General features: G+C 53.4%; 1 protein-coding gene across 1 annotated transcript; it reads left to right on the top strand.

Annotated features, from left to right (window-relative positions):
- Positions 1-12,006: 12,006 nt before the first annotated feature.
- PROCA1 (protein interacting with cyclin A1) lies at positions 12,007-18,157 on the top strand. The gene is made up of 4 exons (XM_039365552.1): positions 12,007-12,331; positions 13,932-14,064; positions 15,828-15,962; positions 17,001-18,157. The coding sequence occupies exons 1-4, from the start codon at positions 12,082-12,084 to the stop codon at positions 17,662-17,664; spliced, it is 1,182 nt and encodes a 393-aa protein (XP_039221486.1). The 5' UTR covers positions 12,007-12,081; the 3' UTR covers positions 17,665-18,157.
- The last annotated feature ends 496 nt before the right edge of the window (positions 18,158-18,653 follow it).

Below are 18,653 nucleotides of genomic sequence, written 5' to 3'. Positions count from 1 at the left end.
ATCTGGCTTCCCCTCCCTTGACTTTGCTTCTCAGAAAGTTGCAAAAGAGGATCACGTGACTCCAGGACACAGCGACCGTTGTAAATAAGAGTCTGTGGCCAAGTGTCTGAACTTTGTGATGACGAGGATGCTGCCATGGTGGTTAAGTGTGAAAAAATGGTCATAAGTCACATTTTTCAGTGGCGTACCTTCGAGTGGTCTCTAAAAGAGTAGTTGTAAGTTGAGGACTGGCTGTACAGCCTCAGAAAGTTGAGAGAAGCTCATTTCCCCTTCCTAAACAACGCATTTGTGGAGAGATGAATGAATAGAATAGAGCTGGAAGGGACCTTGGAGGTCTTCTAGTCCAACCCCCCGCTCAAGCAGGAGAACCTATGCCATCTCAGACAGGTGACTGACTGTCCAGCATCTTCTTAAAAACCTCCGGTGATGGAGCACCCACGATTTCTGGTGGCAAGATGTTCCACTGCTTAATTGTCCTCACTGTCAGGAAGTTTCTCCTTAGTTCCAGGTTGCTTCTCTTCTTGATGAGTTTCCATCCGTTGCTTCTTGTCCGGCCTTCAGGCGCTTTGGAGAATAGCTTGACTGCCTCTTCTTTGGGGCAGCCCCTGAGATACTGGAACACTGCTATCATATCCCCCCTCGTCTTTCTCTTCATTAAACTAGACATACCCAAGTCCTGCAGCTGCTCTTCATATGTTTTAGTCTCCAAGCCTTGGATCATCTTAGTTGCTCTTCTCTGAATTTTTTCCAAGGTCTCAACATCTTTTTTGTAGCATGGTGACCAAAATTGGTTGTGATGTTCCAGGTGTGGCCCCAGTAGGGTTTTATAGATGCCACACAGAGATGCCCACAAGGCAGGTTCAGCCACAGGCAGAGCCAGTGATGGGCATCTCAGCCGCCTGGCTAACTGGCATTTTATGCCAACTTTCAGAGGCAACCTCACCCCCCCAAACAGGGAGGCTGAGGGTGGTGGGGGTCCAGAAGACATCGAGAAAGCATTGGGGGGGGGTTAGTGGGCAGCTGAGTGACCTCTGGGTGTTTCCAGCCATTGCAGCCAACAAAAAGGATGGTTAGCTGCCAAAAGGACACGCCAAGAAAAATGGCCCATTTGGCTCAGGGATCCTGCTGGGAGCCTGCGTGGTTTCAGCGGCCTGTGACAGCGTGACTTAAGGGCAGAGCTCGGCCTTGGCCTGGAGCCAGACGTGGAGTTGGCCAGCTATCACAAAAGGAACAACTGCACGGAAGTCTCTAAATTTGATAAATAAATAAAATAAACTTCTGAAGGCTTTCTCCCGGAAATCATGGGTGCTCCATCGCTGGAGACTGGGAAGCCGTTTGTCTGCAATGGGGGAGTAGGGTGGGGGTGTACAGCTTGGGGAACTTTAAGGCTTAGGATACAGGAGGATCTGGACAGACTTGAACTCTGGGCGCTATCTAACAAAATGAAATTCAAGGGTGAAAAAAGTAAGGTCCTACATTTAGGCAAGAAAAACCAAATGTACAGGTATTGTATAGGGGGTACCTTGCTCAATAGTAGCAACTGTGAGGGGGACCTCGGAGTCCTAGTGGACGATCCCTTAAATAGGAGCCGGCCGTGGGCTGCAGCTGCCAAAAAGGCCAACACAGTGCTGGGCTGCATTAACAGAGGGATAGAATCAAGATTACGTGAAGTATTAATACCACTTTACAATTCCTTGGTAAGGCCACACTTGGAATCCTGCATCCAGTTTTGGTCATCACAATGTAAAAAAGATGCTGAGACTCTAGAAAGAGTACAGAGAAGAGCAACAAAGATGATTAGGGGACTGGAGGCTAAAACATATAAGGAACGGTTGCTAGAACTGGGTATGTCTAGTTTAACAAAGAGAAGGACAAGGGGGGGACAGGATAGCAGTCTTCTAGTATCTCAGGGGCTGCCCCAAAGAAGAGGCAGTCAAGCTCTCTCCAAAGCCCCTGAAGGCAGGACAAGGAGCAACCGATGGAAACTCATCAAGGAGAGAAGCAACCTGGAACTAAGGAGAAACTTCCTGACAGTTAGAACAATTAACCAATGAAACTCCTTGCCTCCAGAACTTTTGGGTGTTCCAAAACTGGAAGTTTTTAAGAAGAGACTGGACAGCCCTTTGTCTGAAATGGTATAGAGTTTCCTGCCTGAGCAGGGGGTTGGACTAGATGACCTCCAATTATTATTATTATTACTTGTGGACTTCAACTCCCAGAATTCCCCAGCCAGCAGCCTTAACGTTCCCACGGATGGGCACCCTCACCCTACAATCCTTCTCCCCTGGCTGCAGCCAAGCCTGGGGGCTCCGATCCCTGGACTTGTGCATTTGATGCACCCATGCAGGGGCTGGATAGCTGCCTCTTTAGCCTCACGGTCAGTGAGCATCATCCCATGGGGTCCTGGGTGCGAGTTTTTTCGTAGACATTTCGTTACCAGACTAGGTAACACCAACAGTGCTAGCCCAGTTTGGTAATGAAATGTCTGTAGGAAAACCACCAAGCTCAGAGGCCACAAGGACCCCACAGTCTTCTTCTTCCTCCTCTTTCTCCTCTCTCCCCCTCCTCAAACCCTGCTCCCTTCTAGCACTGATCACATTACCTAGTGAGGTAGTGAAATGTCTGCAAGAAAACAACCAAGTTCATAGAGCTTCAAGGACCCCACAATCCTTCTCTTTCTGCCCCCTCCCCTCCCTTTCCTCTCCTCCTCCTCCTCTTCCTCCTCCCTACAAACTCCCCTCCCTTCTACTGCTGATGACGTTCCCTAGTTGGGTCATGAAATGTCTGTAAGAAAACAATCAAGCTCAGAGACCATCAAGGACCCCACAATCCTCCTCCTCCCCCTCCCCCTCCCCCTCCCCCTCCTCCTCCTCCTCCTCCTCCTCCTCCTCCTCCCTACAAACTCCCCTCGTTTCTACTGCTGATGACATTCCCTAGTTGGGTCATGAAACATCTGCAAGGAAACAGCCAAGCTCAGACAGCTTCAAGGACCCCACAATCCTTCTTTTTCTGCCCCCTCCCCTCCCTTTCCTCTCCTCCTCCTCTTCTTCTTCCTCCTCCTCCTCCTCCTCCTCCTCCTCCCTACAAACTCCCCTCCTTTCTCCTGCTGATGACGTTCCCTGGTTGGGTCATGAAACGTCTGCAAGGAAACAACCCAGCTCAGGGGGCACGGAGGACCCCGCATTCAACTCTCTCTGAGCTACAAATATTCCCTTCTCTTGGAGCATCTTCCTGTGGCCCTTGAGGCCATCCTCACGTTTCTTGATCCCAGAGTTCTTCATTTTGCCTTGTAGCAGGCCAGCCGGTCCCCCTTGCGTGGCGTCATCTACAGACCTGGCAACGCCTTTCGTTCCATCGCCCCCACTTCGAAAGCGCTTGACTATCGCTCGTCTCAGCCCCCAGTCCTGGAGAATAGCGCCCAGAGACTGTGGGGTGTCCAAAACAAGCCATTGGGCCTGAACCTACTGGCCCCATTCCAGCGCCGGGGCTGGATTCCCACAACTCGCAGGACCTCCTTCCCAACCTCGCTTCAGCTAAAACCTGGTGGAAGTCCTCCCCTCCCGAGGGCGTCTGGCGTGGCGGTTCGCCAGGGGGAAAGGGCTGGGCAGGCGTAATCCATTTTTGCACCACAAATCCGTGCGTTTTCCTCTCTGTCCCTACTGGGCAGTTTTCACCAGAAACCCTTCTGCATTTTGGGGGGTGCCTCTGCTTCCTTCATTTATTGGGGTCCTGGGGAGAAGACCCAAGTTTAAGACTCGTGGACTTCTCAGAATTGCCCAGCCACCTAAGAAGGGAGGGGAGTTTGTAAGGAGGAGGAGGACTGTGGGGTCCTTGTTCTTCTCTGAGCTAGGTCGTTTTCTTGCAGAAGTTTCATGACCCAACCAGGGAACATCATCAGTGCTAGAAAAGAGAGGGGTTGTGGAGAGGAGGAGGAGGAGGAGGAGGAGGAGGACTGTGGGGTCCTTAGTTCTCTCTGAACTTGGTTTTCTTGCAGACGTTTCATGACCTAGCTAGGGAGCATCATCAGTGCTAGAAGAGAATGGGATGTGCAGATAGTAATAATAGGAGGAGGAGGAGGAGAAGGAAGACTGTGGGGTCCTTGGTGTTCTCTTAGCTGGGTGGCTTTCCTGCAGACGTTTCATAACCCAACTAGGGAACATCATCAATGTTAGAAGAGAGAGGGGTTTGTGGAGAGGAGGAGGAGGACTGTGGGGTCCTTAGTGCTCTCTGAACTTGGTTTTCTTGCAGACGTTTCATGACCCAGCTAAGGAGCATCATCAGTGCTAGAAGGGAATAGGATGTGCAGATAGTAGTAGTAGTAGTAGTGATAGTAGCAGTAGTGGAGGAGGAGGAGGAGGAGGAGGAGGAGGAGAAGAAGAAGAAGAAGAAGAAGAAGAAGAAGAAGAAGAAGAAGAAGAAGAAGAAGAAGAAGAAGAAGAAGAAGAAGAAGAAGGGGTGGAGGAGGAGGAGGAGGAGGAGGAGGAGGAGGAGGAGAAGAGGAGGAGGAGGAGGAGGAGGAGGAGGAGGAGGAGGATGACGACGACTGTGGGGTCCTTGATGCTCTCTGAGCTGGGTTGTTTTCTTGCAGACGTTTCATCACCTAACTAGGTAATGTCATCAGCTGATATGCTGGCTGGGGAATTCTGGGAGTTGAAGTCCACAAGTCTTAAAGTTGCAAAGTGTGGAGATCCCTGATTCAGAACACAGAGTCCTAGGGCTGGGAGGGACCTCAGAGGTCTTCTAGTCCAGCCCCCTCTCAAAGTAGGAGACCCTGCTTTGTAGTACAGCCCCCACCCCTCTCCTGGGGGGTTCCTGGCTCTTCTATCTAGATCAGTGGTTCTCCACCTGTGGGTCAGGACCCCATTTGGGGTCGAACGACCATTTCACGGGGGTCACCAAACAACGCAGTCCACCATTTTTTCCCCCCTTTTCCTTAGCTGTGCTTTTATTCTATTGGCTTTCGAAAGCCAATAGAATAGACTCTCTTGAATAGAGTCTCATTCTATTGGCTTTCAAAAGCCAATAGGAATTGTCCAGGCTGTCTCTGCCCTGCTGAGCCCGCCAAAAGTCCCAGTCTGCAAACGGTACTGCACCAGTTGAGTAGTCCTCGACTTACGACCGGCTGAGTAGTCCTCGACTTACGACCGGCTGAGTAGTCCTCGACTTACGACCGGTTGGGGGTCACAGCATTAAAAAGGTTGAGAACCACTGCTCTAGAGGTTAATTTCGGAGTCCGCAAACGGCCCTCCGAGCAGGGCAGGGCCTGAATTGTGACCCCACAATTCAACAGCGTGTCCTGAGCCACAGCCCCCCCCCACTGGCAACACGAAGTATCGCTGTGCCTGCATGGCTGGGCCAGACTCCGCAGAGGCTCCGGGAGCGACTTGGACACGGGGAAGGAGTCGCCCTCGTCTTTCGTCAGACGAGTACAAAGAATTCTTTTTTGGGAACAAGAGCGGAAGAAAAGCAACTTCTATCTCCTTCCATCGCAAGGAATTCGGCCCTCCCAGAGAGGAGACCCAAAAAAACGCCAGCAGGCCTTGAACCCGCGCCCGGGGCTTCCTGTCCGGGGAGGTTGTCGGCCTTCCAGGCTCAGAGACCGTCGCGGTGGCTTCTGAGTCCGGCTCAGGGAGAGTTTGAAAAGCGGCCACCGAGAAATCAGTGCTCTGGCTGCAGAGAGCATGCCTGCACACGCCGGCCGTTCACACACGCAGCGGGAGTTGGACGTGCAAGAGAAAAACCGGGCGGTCCTCCCCTTACGACTGTAATGGAGCCCAAACTGTGTGTTGCTAAGCGAGACAGTTGTTCAGCGGGCTTTGCCCCATTTTACAACCTTCCCTTGCCCCAGCCGTTAAGCGAATCCCTTGAGTGGTTATCTTAGTACAGGCAGTCCTCGGTTCACCATAGTTCATTTAGTGACAGTTCAAAATTGACAACGGCACTCAGGACCCTTTTTCACACTGACGACCGTTGCAGCCTCCCCACCGTCACGTGAGCAAAATTCAGATGACTCATATTTATGACGGTCGTAGCATCCCGGGGTCGTGTGAGCCCCTTTTGCGACAAGCAAGGTCAATGGGTGAAGCCTGATTTGCTTAACGACCGTGTTACTAACTTCATGACCGCGCTGATTCACTTAACAGCGGTAGGAAGAAAAGTCGTAAAATGGGGCAAAACTTGATTAACAGTGGTGGTAAGTGTGGGAAATGGGCCTAAGTCACTGTTTTCAGTGCTGTTGTAACTTGAAACGGACACTAAATGAACGGCTGTAAGCCAAAGGCTGCTGTAATTCCTGTTCTCTCTGTGGCATCTGGGTCTTTTCCAGATTCTTAGCATCCAAGACAGGATGGAGAATGGCTGGGGAAGTCTGGGAGTGGAAGTCCCCCCCCTTAAAGCAGGCTGGCTAGGGAATTCTGGGAGTGGAAGTCCTCCCCTCTTAAAGCAGGCTGGCTGGGGGATTCTGGGAGTGGAAGTCCCCCCTCTTAAAGCAGGTTGGCTGGGGGATTCTGGGAGTGGAAGTCCCCCCCTCTTAAAGCAGGTTGGCTGGGGGATTCTGGGAGTGGAAGTCCCCCCCTCTTAAAGCAGGCTGGCTGGGGGATTCTGGGAGTGGAAGTCCCCCCCCTTAAAGCAGGCTGGCTAGGGAATTCTGGGAGTGGAAGTCCTCTCCTCTTAAAGCAGGCTGGCTAGGGAATTCTGGGAGTGGAAGTCCTCCCCTCTTAAAGCAGGCTGGCTGGGGGATTCTGGGAGTGGAAGTCCCCCCCTCTTAAAGCAGGTTGGCTGGGGGATTCTGGGAGTGGAAGTCCCCCCCCTTAAAGCAGGCTGGCTAGGGAATTCTGGGAGTGGAAGTCCTCCCCTCTTAAAGCAGGCTGGCTGGGGAATTCTGGGAGTGGAAGTCCCCTTCCTTAAAGCAGGCTGGCTAGGGAATTCTGGGAGTGGAAGTCCCCCCCTCTTAAAGCAGTCTGGCTGGGGGATTCTGGGAGTGGAAGTCCCCCGCCCCTTAAAGCAGGCTGGCTGGGGGATTCTGGGAGTGGAAGTCCCCCCCTCTTAAAGCAGGCTGGCTGGGGGATTCTGGGAGTGGAAGTCCACCCGTCCCAAAAGCATGCTGGCTGGGGAATTCTGGAATTTGTGCCTAAAGGCAGGACTAGAACCCGCCATCTCCTGGTGATTGGCTCAAGGTCATCCAGTCGGCTTTCTTGCCTAAGGTAGGACTAGAATTTACCGTCTCTGTCTCCACCTCCTAGTGATTGGCCCAAAGTCACCCAGCTGGCTTTCTTGGCTAAGGCAGAACTAGAACTCACCGTCTCCCACTTTCTGGCCTGGTGCCTTAACCACTAAACCCCTTGGCCAGCCTGGGACCTGATGCCTGCCGTAGGTTCTCTCAGCCAAGTTCCCTGGGAACCAGGCTCCACCTTCCCATGCAGGAGGACGGGGGGGGGGGATCCACCCCTTCCTCAGACAAAGAGAGGAGCCCGAGACCCCCGTATTGCAGTGCTGAGCCCAGGGGACCCCAGACCAGGCGCTCTCTTTGCCCTCCCTCCCCCAATGCCTTGGCCTGGCGGGACCAGCCCCGGGACGCCTGGTGCCCCCTTAGGAAACGCCCCCCCTTCTCTCCTCGGCTTGCGTGCCTGGCTATCTGGAGAGGAGATAAGGCCCAAGGTCTCCTCCTGCTCCGCGGAAGCGCCCGACACCCCCCCCGTCCTTCCTCCCAACGTGCGGAGATGTTCCCACTCTGTTCCCAAGTGTCCTTGCCAGCGCCCAGCCAGGAGAAAACCCACTTGGGGCAGCCCTCAGCTGCTGACTCAGCCCTCCCAGCCGGAAAGAGCCGGGGTCACCGCAGGCAAGGAGGCCTCCTTGCTCAAGCCATGACGCCTGGAGGCAGGTTTAAGGCCAGGGGGTCCCCACCCACGCTCCCTTCCACCACTGGCTCCGTCCCCGGTTTTGGTTCATGGATAAGCAACGTAGACGTGGCCCTCGTCATACTGGACGTGCTGGAGAAGCAGAGTGAGATCAAGTGCAGAAAAGAATGGGTTTGGATGGGTTGTTCGTGCATCGATTTTCGACGAAGACCTTGACATCTTGTGGGTTATGGGCCATCAACGATGTGTCCATAGGTGGCTAATAAGACCGATGTTAGCACGGAATGTTCTGCCACATCCTGAACAAAGAAATGTAGACACTGTTACTTCAGCATTTGTGGCTCTGGCTTTGCGGAGTGCTCGCTTCTCTTGTGCCAAGATTGTCCTTCTGTGTTCATATGTCTGGCAACTCTGGTACACCAAGGTGCGCCATGTCAGTCGATCATGTGCCAGAAGTTCCCAAGAGGTGGTGTTAATATCCAGGGACTTGAGAGAGAGTCTTTCTATCGCACATAGACATAGAGATAGACGACATAGACATAGACATAGACAGATAGATAGATAGATAGATAGATAGATAGATAGATAGATAGATAGATAGATAGATAGATAGATAGATAGATAGATAGACAGACAGACAGACAGACAGACATGGTTGTTCATCCATCAAGTTCGATGAAGGCCTTGACATCTTGTGGGTTATGGGCCATCAATGATGTGTCCGTAGGTGGCTAATAAGACCGATATTCGCATGGAATGCTCTGCCACATCCTGAACAAAGAAATGTAGACACTGTTACTTCAGCATTTGCAGCTCTGGCTTTGCGGAGTGCTCGCTTCTCTTGTGCCAAGATTGTCCTTCTGTGTTCGTATGTCTGGCAACCCTGGTACACCAAGGTGCGCCATCTCGGTCGATCAGAAAAGAATAACAGAATGACAGAGCCAGGAGGGACCACAGAGGTCGTCTAGTCCAACCCCCTGCTCAAGAAGGCCATCCCAGATAAATGTCCACTTTGTTCTTGAAAGCCTCCAGTGATGGAGCACCCACAAGCCCTGGAGGGAAGCTGTTCCACCAGTTGATTGTTCTCACTGTCAGGAAATTTCTCCTTAGTTCCAGGCTGGATCTTTCTTGAAGGAAAGGAAAATAAAGGAAAGGGAAAGGAAAGGAAAGGAAAGGAAAGGAGAGGAGAGGAGAGGAGAGGAGAGGAGAGGAAAGGAAGGGAAGGGGAAGAAAAGAAGAAGAAAGGAAAGAATGAAAAAGGAAGGGAGTAAAGTAAAGTAGAAAAGAAAAGAAAGGGGAAGGAAGGAAGGGAGGAAGGAAGGAAGGAAGGAAGGAAGGAAGGAAGGAAGGAAGGAGAAAACTGAAGGGAAGGGGGTCAGCGCTGACCTCTTCTCTGCCCCCTATCAACCCTTCCCTCCTCTCTTGTGCCCCACAGCAAAACTGAAGAGGGGGGGCCCTTCTCTTCTCTCCCTGGGTGACATCTCTGCTTTCGCTCTGGCTCTCTCCCCTGTGCCACCAGTGGCTTCGTTCCCAGAGCAGCATAAAGACCCCATTGCCCACCCGGGCTGGACTCCAATCCAGCCCCCCCCGCGGAGGGTCCGTTCTCTGGGCAACAGGACCGAGTCTATTCAGTGGGAGAAGACCCCCCCCCCGGCTGCTGCAGAAGCTCCGCAGCCGGGGCTGCCCATCCCTGCCTCTTTGGGAAAGGCACTTTCGCCCCCTGGCCACCCTCCCTCCCTCGGCTCAGCAGTTCTGGAAGGGGGGGCTCTTTGGGAGCTGACCTGGGTGGGGAAAGTGACCCTCCCCGTGCAGACCTGGGCGAGTATCTCCCACCCCCACCTCCCCGTGTCCGTGCTGTTGGCGGCTGAGATGCTCAGCTCTGCCCAGCTTTTGGGGGGCAAAGGAGTGGGTGGGGGGCTGCTTGCAGGAACGGCCTTGTATCCTGCCCCTGTGATACAGATGGGCCTTGACGTCCGACACTCCGTTTAGTGACCGTTCACAGTTACAACAGCCCTGAAAAAGTGAGTTATGACCACTTTTCACACTTACGACCATTTTTCACACTTGCAGCATCCGATCAAAATTCAGATGCTTGGCATCTGACTCACATTTACGATGGTCGCTGCGTCCCTGGGGGGGTGTCACGTGATCCCCTTTCACGCCCTTCTGACAGGCAAAGTCAGTGGGGGAAGCCGGATTCACTCCACGACCGTGTTTACTCACTGAACATGGGCCCCGATTCGCTTAACGACCGTGGCCAGAAAGGTTGTAAAACGGGGCAAAACTCACTTTGCAAATGTCTTGCTTAAGCAACGTAAATCCATTGCAGCTGTAAGTCCGGGACGAGTATAAAAACCAGGCAGGGCTGCAATTTCATTGTCAGGGTGTCATTTTGACCCCCACCCACCCCAAGGATTTGTCCAGGTAATGTAAGGTGGGGGGGGGACAATCAACCAGTGGAATTCCGTGCCACCAGATATTGTTGGAGGTTTTTAAGAAGAGGCTGGAACAGCCACTTGTCTGAAATGGAAGAGGGTCTCCTGCTTGAGCAGGGGGCTGGACTAGGTGACCTCCAAGGTCCCTTCCAGCTCTATTCTGCTTCTAATAGCTGCACATTTCCGGGCCTCTTGCCTGAAGCCCCCCCCCACAAAGGGTTCACAAAAGTCCTCCATCATCCCTGCCAGCTCCCAGTCTCTTGGGCAAAGAGTGGGACACCATGTTGACTCCGGTGTCTGTGTGTTTGTGTGTGTGTGTGTGTGTGTGTGTGTGTGTGTCTGGACAGGCCTTATCCCAGGACAAAGCACGCCATCCCAGGGAGAGAAAAGGACCCCCCCCCCTTGGCGGAGAAATCCCCCTGGTCTCTGCCGCGTCCGTCAGTCCGATGGGCCCAACGAAATCACCCCATCACGGTTGCCGGAGCAACCAGCCTCAGCCCACCGCCTTGGAAGCCAGGCATGGATTCAAGAGATGGGAGGGGAGGGGGCGAGGGGGAGAGAGAGGTAACTCTCGGTCAGCCTGACTAACCCTTTCCTGGCGCAGGTGGCAAAGAGCTTCTCTGGGAAGAGAGAAAAGGGGGTCTATTGGGAGGGGGAGGCGAAGGGGGGGGAACTAGGGGGAAAATAGCCCCCCCCCGCCTTTCTCCAGCTCCTTTGATAGCTTCCTATTGGAGGCCAGGTTTTAGGCGGGGGGGGGGCCTTTTGGGAAACGTGTGTCTGCCCCCTTTGCAACAGGTGAAAAACTTTCTGATTGGCCAATTAAGAGGATACATTTTAAAAAAAAAGGGGGTTCAAAAAGTTTTTAAAAGTGGTTCAAAAAGTTTCTCACGGTTTTCAAAAAGTGTTCGAAAGCTTTCAGACAGTTTTTGAAAGCTTTAAAAAGCGTTTTTGAATGTTTTCAAAAAGTGTTCGAAAGTTTTCAGACAGTTTTTGAAAGTTGTCAGGAAGTTTTCAAAAGTTTTCAGAAAATTTTCAAAATGATTTTAACAGTGTTCAAACTTGATACAAGTTCTTTCCAAGTTTGTAAACGGCCGGAAAAGTCTTGCAGCCTCTAAAACCATCATAAGCAAAAAAATTGTACAATCGCCAGGCTGGGTGACAAGGAAGGCGGGACCTTCAAAGATCCACTGTCTGTCCTTGGCAGATCCGGGCCTTGCCAACACCTGACCTTGCCAGATCCAAGCCTGAGCGTCCTTCCAGAATGTGACGCTGGTTTGATCAAACATTGTGACAGCTTTAGGTCTGGCCTGCAGCCACATCGGCCTGGAGTGCATGAGGGGGTGAGGGAGTGGGGGGGGGGGGTGCCCACCCACCTCTCCATAGCCAGGCAGGTTGGCGGGAGGGAAGGTCTCCCCTTGAGGAGCCCTAAAGGTGGACGGAAGCACTTGGAATGTATTGATTCATGGCTGGGAGGTAGACTGCAGCTGCAGCTGGAGGCTCCACCGAAGGAACCAGCTCTCTCTAGACAGTCTTTCCCTGTCAGCTCCGCCTTTGGGGAAGTAGCCGCCGACCCTGAGCTCCCAGCGCTGGGACAGGCCCACGGGGGGCGCGGGGGGGCGGGCGGGGGGGGCAGCAGATGCTCCTCCTCCTCCTCCTTCCCCCGCCCCCCTGGAATCAGGCCACATCCCGGCGGGGCTTAAAAGGCGGCGGGCAGCGGGCGCTGTCTCAGCGCGGTGGTGCTGAAGGAGGGTCGCCCGGCAGCCGGCAGAAGGGAGCAGTCGCTGCGCACCATGGGCCTGGGGGTAGGGGTGGCGGCAGCGGCGACGGCGGCGGTGGTGCTACTGGCGGTGGCCGGGGCCGGTCTGTCCCCCCGCTCTCCGGACAGCCGGGGCAGGGACGGAGACCCGGCGGCTTGGGCGGCCGAGGGGGTGCGGGAGGCGGGCTCGGCCGGGGGTCTCCGGAGAGCCAAGCGGGGCTTCACCTACCCGGGGACCCTCTGGTGCGGCGCCGGAAACATCGCGGAGAGCTACGAGCAGCTGGGTAGGTGAAAAAACGGGAGAGGGGGGGCTCCGGGGGTCCAGGGCAGCGTCGGTGGGCGTCCGTGGTCCCCGTCCCCCAAAGCCTCCCGCTGGGTCTCCTTCTGCGGCTTGTGGCGGGGAGTTCCGTAGGCAGGCACCCTCCTGGGAAAGTTGGTGCCAGAGTAAAGGGCTCCGCTTTGGGATGTGGCGGTGGGCACACGCCAGGCTTTCAAGGGGGGGGAGACACCGCAGTGCCAGCTGTGGGAAGAGATGCTGCTGGGGGGGTGTCACAGGCTGCCTGTAAAACCCCTCACGGTGCTCCCCACACTTCCCCCCCCCCGGGCATCCCGGGATTGTAAAGTCCAGCCGGTGGTGTTAATAACAAGGGAGGGGATCAGGAACTTGAGAAAAAAAAATGGAATTTTTGATCTTATATAATATGTTGAAAATGCTCTGTGGGCAAAGGTGGAAGCACGCTTTGATCTTCCACACCAGAGAAATGACCACCCAGATTGGTGGAGCTGGCAGAGATAATAATGATAATAATAGTAATAGTAATAATAAAAGTTGGAAGGGACCTTGGAGGTCGTCTAGTCCAACCCCCTGCTCAGGCAGGAAACCCTATATCATTTCAGACAAATGGCTGTCCAAATGGGCCACGGTAATTTAAGAAAAGGACACCATTAATTTTCTTTCCACTCGGAAACCCCTTCTGGGCTTTGTGCTCGCGGTGGAAAAGCAAATTAAAACGTTGATTTTGGGTTTTGCTGTTGAGGTAGGTTCGTTATTCCATCAAAATGGCCAGCGCAAGTAGTCCTTGACTTTACGATCACAACGGAGCCCATAATTTATGTTGCTAAGGTAGACATTTGTCTGAAATGGTATAGGGTTTCCTGCCTGAGCAGGGGGTTGGACTAGATGACCTCCAAGGTGCCTTCCAACTTTATTATTATTACTATTATTATTATTATTATTATCATTACTACTACTACTATTACTATTATAAGTGAGTTTTGCCCCTTTTGCGACCTTCCCTGCCCTTGTCATTAAGCGAATCGCAACTTAAACTGGTTGTTAAGTGAATCTGACTTCCTCTGTTTGACTTTGCTTGTCGGGAGGTTGGAAAAGTGGACCATGGGACACCCCCCCCATGGGACGCTGCGACCGTCGTAAATCTGAGTCAGTGGCCGAGCGTCCTGGGTTTTGATCATGTGTCCACGGGGGAGGCTGGGACGGTCGCAAGTGTGACGCTGTACCTTCGAACGGTCATTAAAAGAAGTCGGGGACGCCTGTATATAGTTTTGCGAAAGTAAAAAGTTGTATCTTATTACAGGGGTCCCCAACCTTAGCCACTTTAAGACCGGTGGACTTCAACTCCCAGAATTCCCCAGCCAGCTGTGCTGGCTGGGGAATTCTGGGAGTTGAAGTCCACCGGTCTTAAAGTGGCTAAGGTTGGGGACCCCTATTTTATTAGTTTATTCTGATAAATACAGTTTTACCTCCAGCAACCAAGCTGTCTGGGGCGGGCATTGTGGCCAGGGAGGGAAAAGGCCTGGGGGCTCGGTGCTGCTCTCCCCTCCCCACTCTAACCACTCCCCCTCGCTGCCCCCCCTCCCTCGCAGGGGAGCACCAGGAGACGGACAAGTGCTGTCGGGATCACGACCACTGCCAGCACCTCATCCATCCCTTCACCTACAAGTACGGGCACCGGAACCTACGCTGGCACACCATCAGCCACTGTGACTGCGACCAGAGGTGAGGAGGGGGGGCGGCCTGGCAAGGGGGAGGGACCCCGATTTCCCCCAAGGGATCGGCAACACACACACACAGACACACACAAACACACACACAGTCTGTGTGATGAAAACACCATCAAAACATGGCTGCATTATTTATCCTTTTATTACCTTAGTTTCCCCTTCCATGGTTGGACAATTTTAGGGTTGTTATTACTATTGTTGTTTTGTTGTTGTTGTTATTTTCTCTGTTGTTTTCCAAGTACTCTGCTTGTGTACTGGGGACAAATCCCTTGTGTGTCTAATCACACTTGGCCAAATAAAGCTATTCTATTCTATTCTATTCTATTCTATTCTATTCTATTCTATTCTATTCTATTCTATTCTATTCTATTCTATTCTATTTATCCTGTAATTCTATTCTATTCTATTCTATTCTACTCTACTCTATTCCATTCCATTCCATTCCATATTTTCTATTCTATTCTGTTCTGTTCTATTCTATTCCATTCCATATATTCTATTCTTTTCCATTCCATTCCATATTTTCTATTCTATTCTATTCTATTCTATTCTATTCTATTCTATTCTATTCTATTCTGTTCTATTCTTATTTTCTCAGTTCTATTCTCAATTCTCTTCCCTCTTCTTAATTCTGTCTTCTCCTCTCCACTCTTCCCTTCGTTCATGCCTGGATGCTTGTCCTGGATGCATCCATGCCATTACCACGGCAACCATACAGAAGACCTCAGTTCTTCCTTTTACCTGCAGAGGGTTTTTTTCGTAGGAGAGTCCGTACCCTTGTGATCTCCTTGTGGCTTCCCTTCCTAATAACCAGATTCAATCCTGTGGGTTTGGGGGATCAGCCATGATCGCTGGGGGCTACCAGGTGGCGATGGTGGGAACCCTGAAGCTGGCTTTGGACCAGGCCACCTCTCTGATCCAGCCCCAGAGCAGAGGGTCTTTTGTCAGCTCTTGAGGGTGGTGGGCTGCTCCCCCGCATGAGCTCGACCACGGTTTAGCCCGTGACCTGGATTCACATGACCCATGAAAACCTGGTCAGCCTTCAGGCAGGATTCAGTATTTTCCTCAGTCTCTTCCCCCCCACACACACTTCCCCCCCCAGGGGCTCTTCTGCAGCCAGCAAAGATGCTTTTGGGGGGGGGGCATCCCTCTTTGCTGTTGAAATTCTGGGCAAAACAGGGCTTGCGCAATAAGCCACAAATAGCGGTTGAAAATGTCCGACTTCTGATTTCAGTTGGGGTCCTGGTTCGGGCTGAGGCAGGTGTCACCACCCCCTGCCCTTCCAAGCTGGGCCCCAATCCAGCCACAAGTTGCGTGCCTGGGAGGGCCCGGGCCTGGCTCCCAAGGCCGCCAATCAAAGGGCAGGTGAGGTGACTCCGATTCCCATCCACGCTCAGCTCTGTTGCAATGTCCAGCTTCGGGGAAGAGGCCACCACGTGCAAAGTGTAAACCGGGGGCATCCAGCGTGGGCCCCTTTAAGACCTGTGGACTTCAACTCCCAGAATTCCCCAGCCAGCAGAGCTGGCTGGGGAATTCTGGGAGTTGAAATCCACAGGTCTTAAAGGGGCCCACGCTGGATGCCCCCAGATGCAAACACTGTTTGGAATATTACAAATATGCCAGCGTGAACCTGCCAATCTGCTGTTTGAATGGAGGCATTCACTGGAAGGCCTGGGGAGCGTGGGAATGGCACAGCGGTGCAGGCTTGCCAGTTCCAGGACAAGACCCGCCAACACACACCCACCCGGTCTCTTCCAGGCTGAAAGACTGTTTGGGTGCCGTGAACAACACCGCTTCTCGCGTGGTGGGACAGACCTTCTTCAACATCATCCAGGTGCCGTGCTTTGAGCTGGTCTACCAGGAAACCTGTGTGGAATCCTACCTGTATGTGTGGTGAGTGGGGCCGTCCCTTGGCCGCGGGTCTCCCGCCCCATCCCACCCGGGGGTCCTCTGTAGAAGGGCCAATGGCCCACCCTGGTGAGTCACAGCACCACTGCTCTGTGGCCCTAACAAACACTGGCCTTCCTTGCAGGACTCTAGTCTGGAATAGCAGGGGGCTGGACTAGATGACCGCCAAGGTCCCTTCCAACTCGGGTTATTCTGTTGATCAGTGGAAGGGCTTCCCTCCAGAAGTTGTGGGTGCTCCATCACTAGAGGTTTTCCAAGAACAGACTGGACAGCCATCGGTCTGGAATGGCACAGGGTTTCCTGCCTGAGCAGGGGGTTGGACTAGATGATCTCCAAGGTCCCTTCCAACTCGGTTATTCTGTTTAATCAGCGGACGGGCAAGGAAGACTCTAGGTAGTCCTTGAGTTACAACCACAGCTCAGCTCACATTTCCCATTGCTAAGGACAGTTCAGCGGGTTTTGTCCCATTTTATGGCCGTTCTTGCCACTTTTGTTAAACGAATTTGCTGCAGTCATTGCAAAAGGGGGAATCACATGACCTCCCTCCCCTCCCGCAGGGAGATGCGACTGTCGCAAATACGAGCCGGTGGCCAAGTGGCCGAATTGTGATCACGTGACTGAGGATGGCTGCAACAGTCGTTAAGTGTGAACAACGGTCATACGTGTCTTTTTTACAGTGAGGTCATATCTTGGGTCATTCAGCGGATAGTGGTTACGTCGGGGACGACCTGTTTAGGGCGGCAGACCCAGGATGGGGTATGTTGTGGGTCGGCAGTGCAGGGAGGACACTACATTGTTAAGAGTTTAAATTGGATCAGTTGCTTTAAAGCAGCGGCGTCCAAGTTTGGGCCATTGGAAGACCTGTGGACTTCAACTCCCAGAATTCCCCAGCCAGTCTTCCAATGGCCCAAACTTGGACGCCGCTGCTTTAAAACAATCCAGAGCCGGGACCCCATGTCCTGGCTTCCCCCTCCTGCATTCCTTCCCCTTGCAAAGGACCCCACCCCACTCTTTTCCTCCCAGGTGTAAGAACTACAGCCGGACGTCCGTCGCTGTCCTCAAGGACCCGGTGATGTTTGACTATGGAGGAGAGCCGATCGACGCCCCAGCAACCCGCCGGCCCAAACTGGCCGCTTCCACCAGCACCAGCATCCACTTCCGACCGTTGGGGAGCTCTCCTCCTCCTCCTCCCGCCTGGAAGCCCACCCAGGCCAGGCCCCCAAGGCCTAGGAAGGTCAAAGGGAAGGAGGGACGGGGCCGGAAAGGAAAGGGGGCGAAGAAAAAGCAGAAAAAGGGCAGCTGGGGCAAGCCGGACACCCCCGTTGCCCACCAGCACCCCACTGCGGAGGGAGCCCCCCTGAAGAAGCTGGCTGTGCAGGACTTAGCAAAGGGGGGCGCCCAGGCCCCAGACGGGCACCCCGAAATGGGGCAGGGGGACTCTTTCAATGCCATCCTGAGTGACGAGCCCGGCCGAGTGGGGAGCGAGCCGGCTGCTGCTGGCATGCCTGAGAGCATGCAGACGGTCCTGCAAAAGGCCCGCCCCACCGCCGGCCCGCCTGGGGGGAGGAAGAGGAGGAGGAGGAGGAAGAGGAGGAGGAAGCTGCAGAGGGAAGAGGAAGCCTCGCCACGACATCAGAAGCACTCCAGGCCCGGCAGAGACTCAGAGGAGGGAATGTGGACCGCATAAAGGAAAAGCAAAGAGCCCCCCCCCCCAAATCTTTGGTGAAGGTCTTTGCAGCTGAAGTGTGAACAAAATTACAGAATAAAGAGCGTCGTCCCAAAGGTGCGTTTTTCAAAAGGCAACTGGATTTTCTCAAGGTTGTTTTTTTCTCCCCTTTGAAAAGGTTTCGCTTCTCATCCCAGAAGCTTCCTCAGTTCGTGAAGAAGCTTCTTCAGAACTGAAGAGGCTTCTGGGATGAGAAGCAAAATGCTTTCAAAGTGTGTGTGTGTGTGTGGGGGGGGGAAACAAACAAGAAAGTCCAGTTGCCTTTTGGAAAAAAAGCACCTTTGGGACAACGGTGAGACCCAGAGGGTGGAGAACTGCCACAGGCCAAGAGAGTTGGAAGGGACTCTGGAGGTCATCTAGTCCAACCCCCCCTGCTTGAGAGACCCTGTGCGAAAGACCGGACCTGCTCTTGTCGGTCTTGATCAAGAAGGAATAAAAGCGGATTCACTCTGCACTGGTGCCCTCCAGCCGGTCTGTTTGATAAAACCCTTTGGGCCTGGGGAGCCCCCCCCCCAGAAGAGGTCAGTGGGCGAGCCAGGACACAGACCCCCCCCCTCTGGCTACTTGGGCTGTTCACGGCTCAACCTGCTCCCAACAGGCCTGGGAACTGTTGCAGAGGAGGGTGTCTTTTGAGGGAGGGGGGTTCCCACCCAGGTGGAGCAATGTTTTTTGAGGCACCTGTCCTTTTCAACCCCCCCCCCCCGCTGCCTGGCCAGAAAACTAACTTGGGGGGTGGGCATGATTGCCCAAGGGACTCAGTCTGGCCTCTCCCACCCACCCCCCCCGCTAGTCCCCATCTCTCTGGGTCCTCTCCCACCCCCACAAGTGGGGTTCTGGTTTCAGTTTTCCACGTCAATCTCTCCAGATGTTCACATCTGGCTCTGATTAATCTGATTTTTTTTACCTTGGCAAAAACCATATTCAGATTCTCAGAAGTATAAATGGGGGGG

Source organism: Crotalus tigris, unplaced genomic scaffold, assembly GCF_016545835.1.
Source record: "Crotalus tigris isolate CLP2741 ecotype Arizona unplaced genomic scaffold, ASM1654583v1 scf7180000020104.566533, whole genome shotgun sequence".
Taxonomy (NCBI): domain Eukaryota; kingdom Metazoa; phylum Chordata; class Lepidosauria; order Squamata; family Viperidae; genus Crotalus; species Crotalus tigris.
The sequence above is the reverse complement of the archived record's forward strand: the minus strand, read 5'-3'. Positions and strand labels throughout refer to the sequence as shown.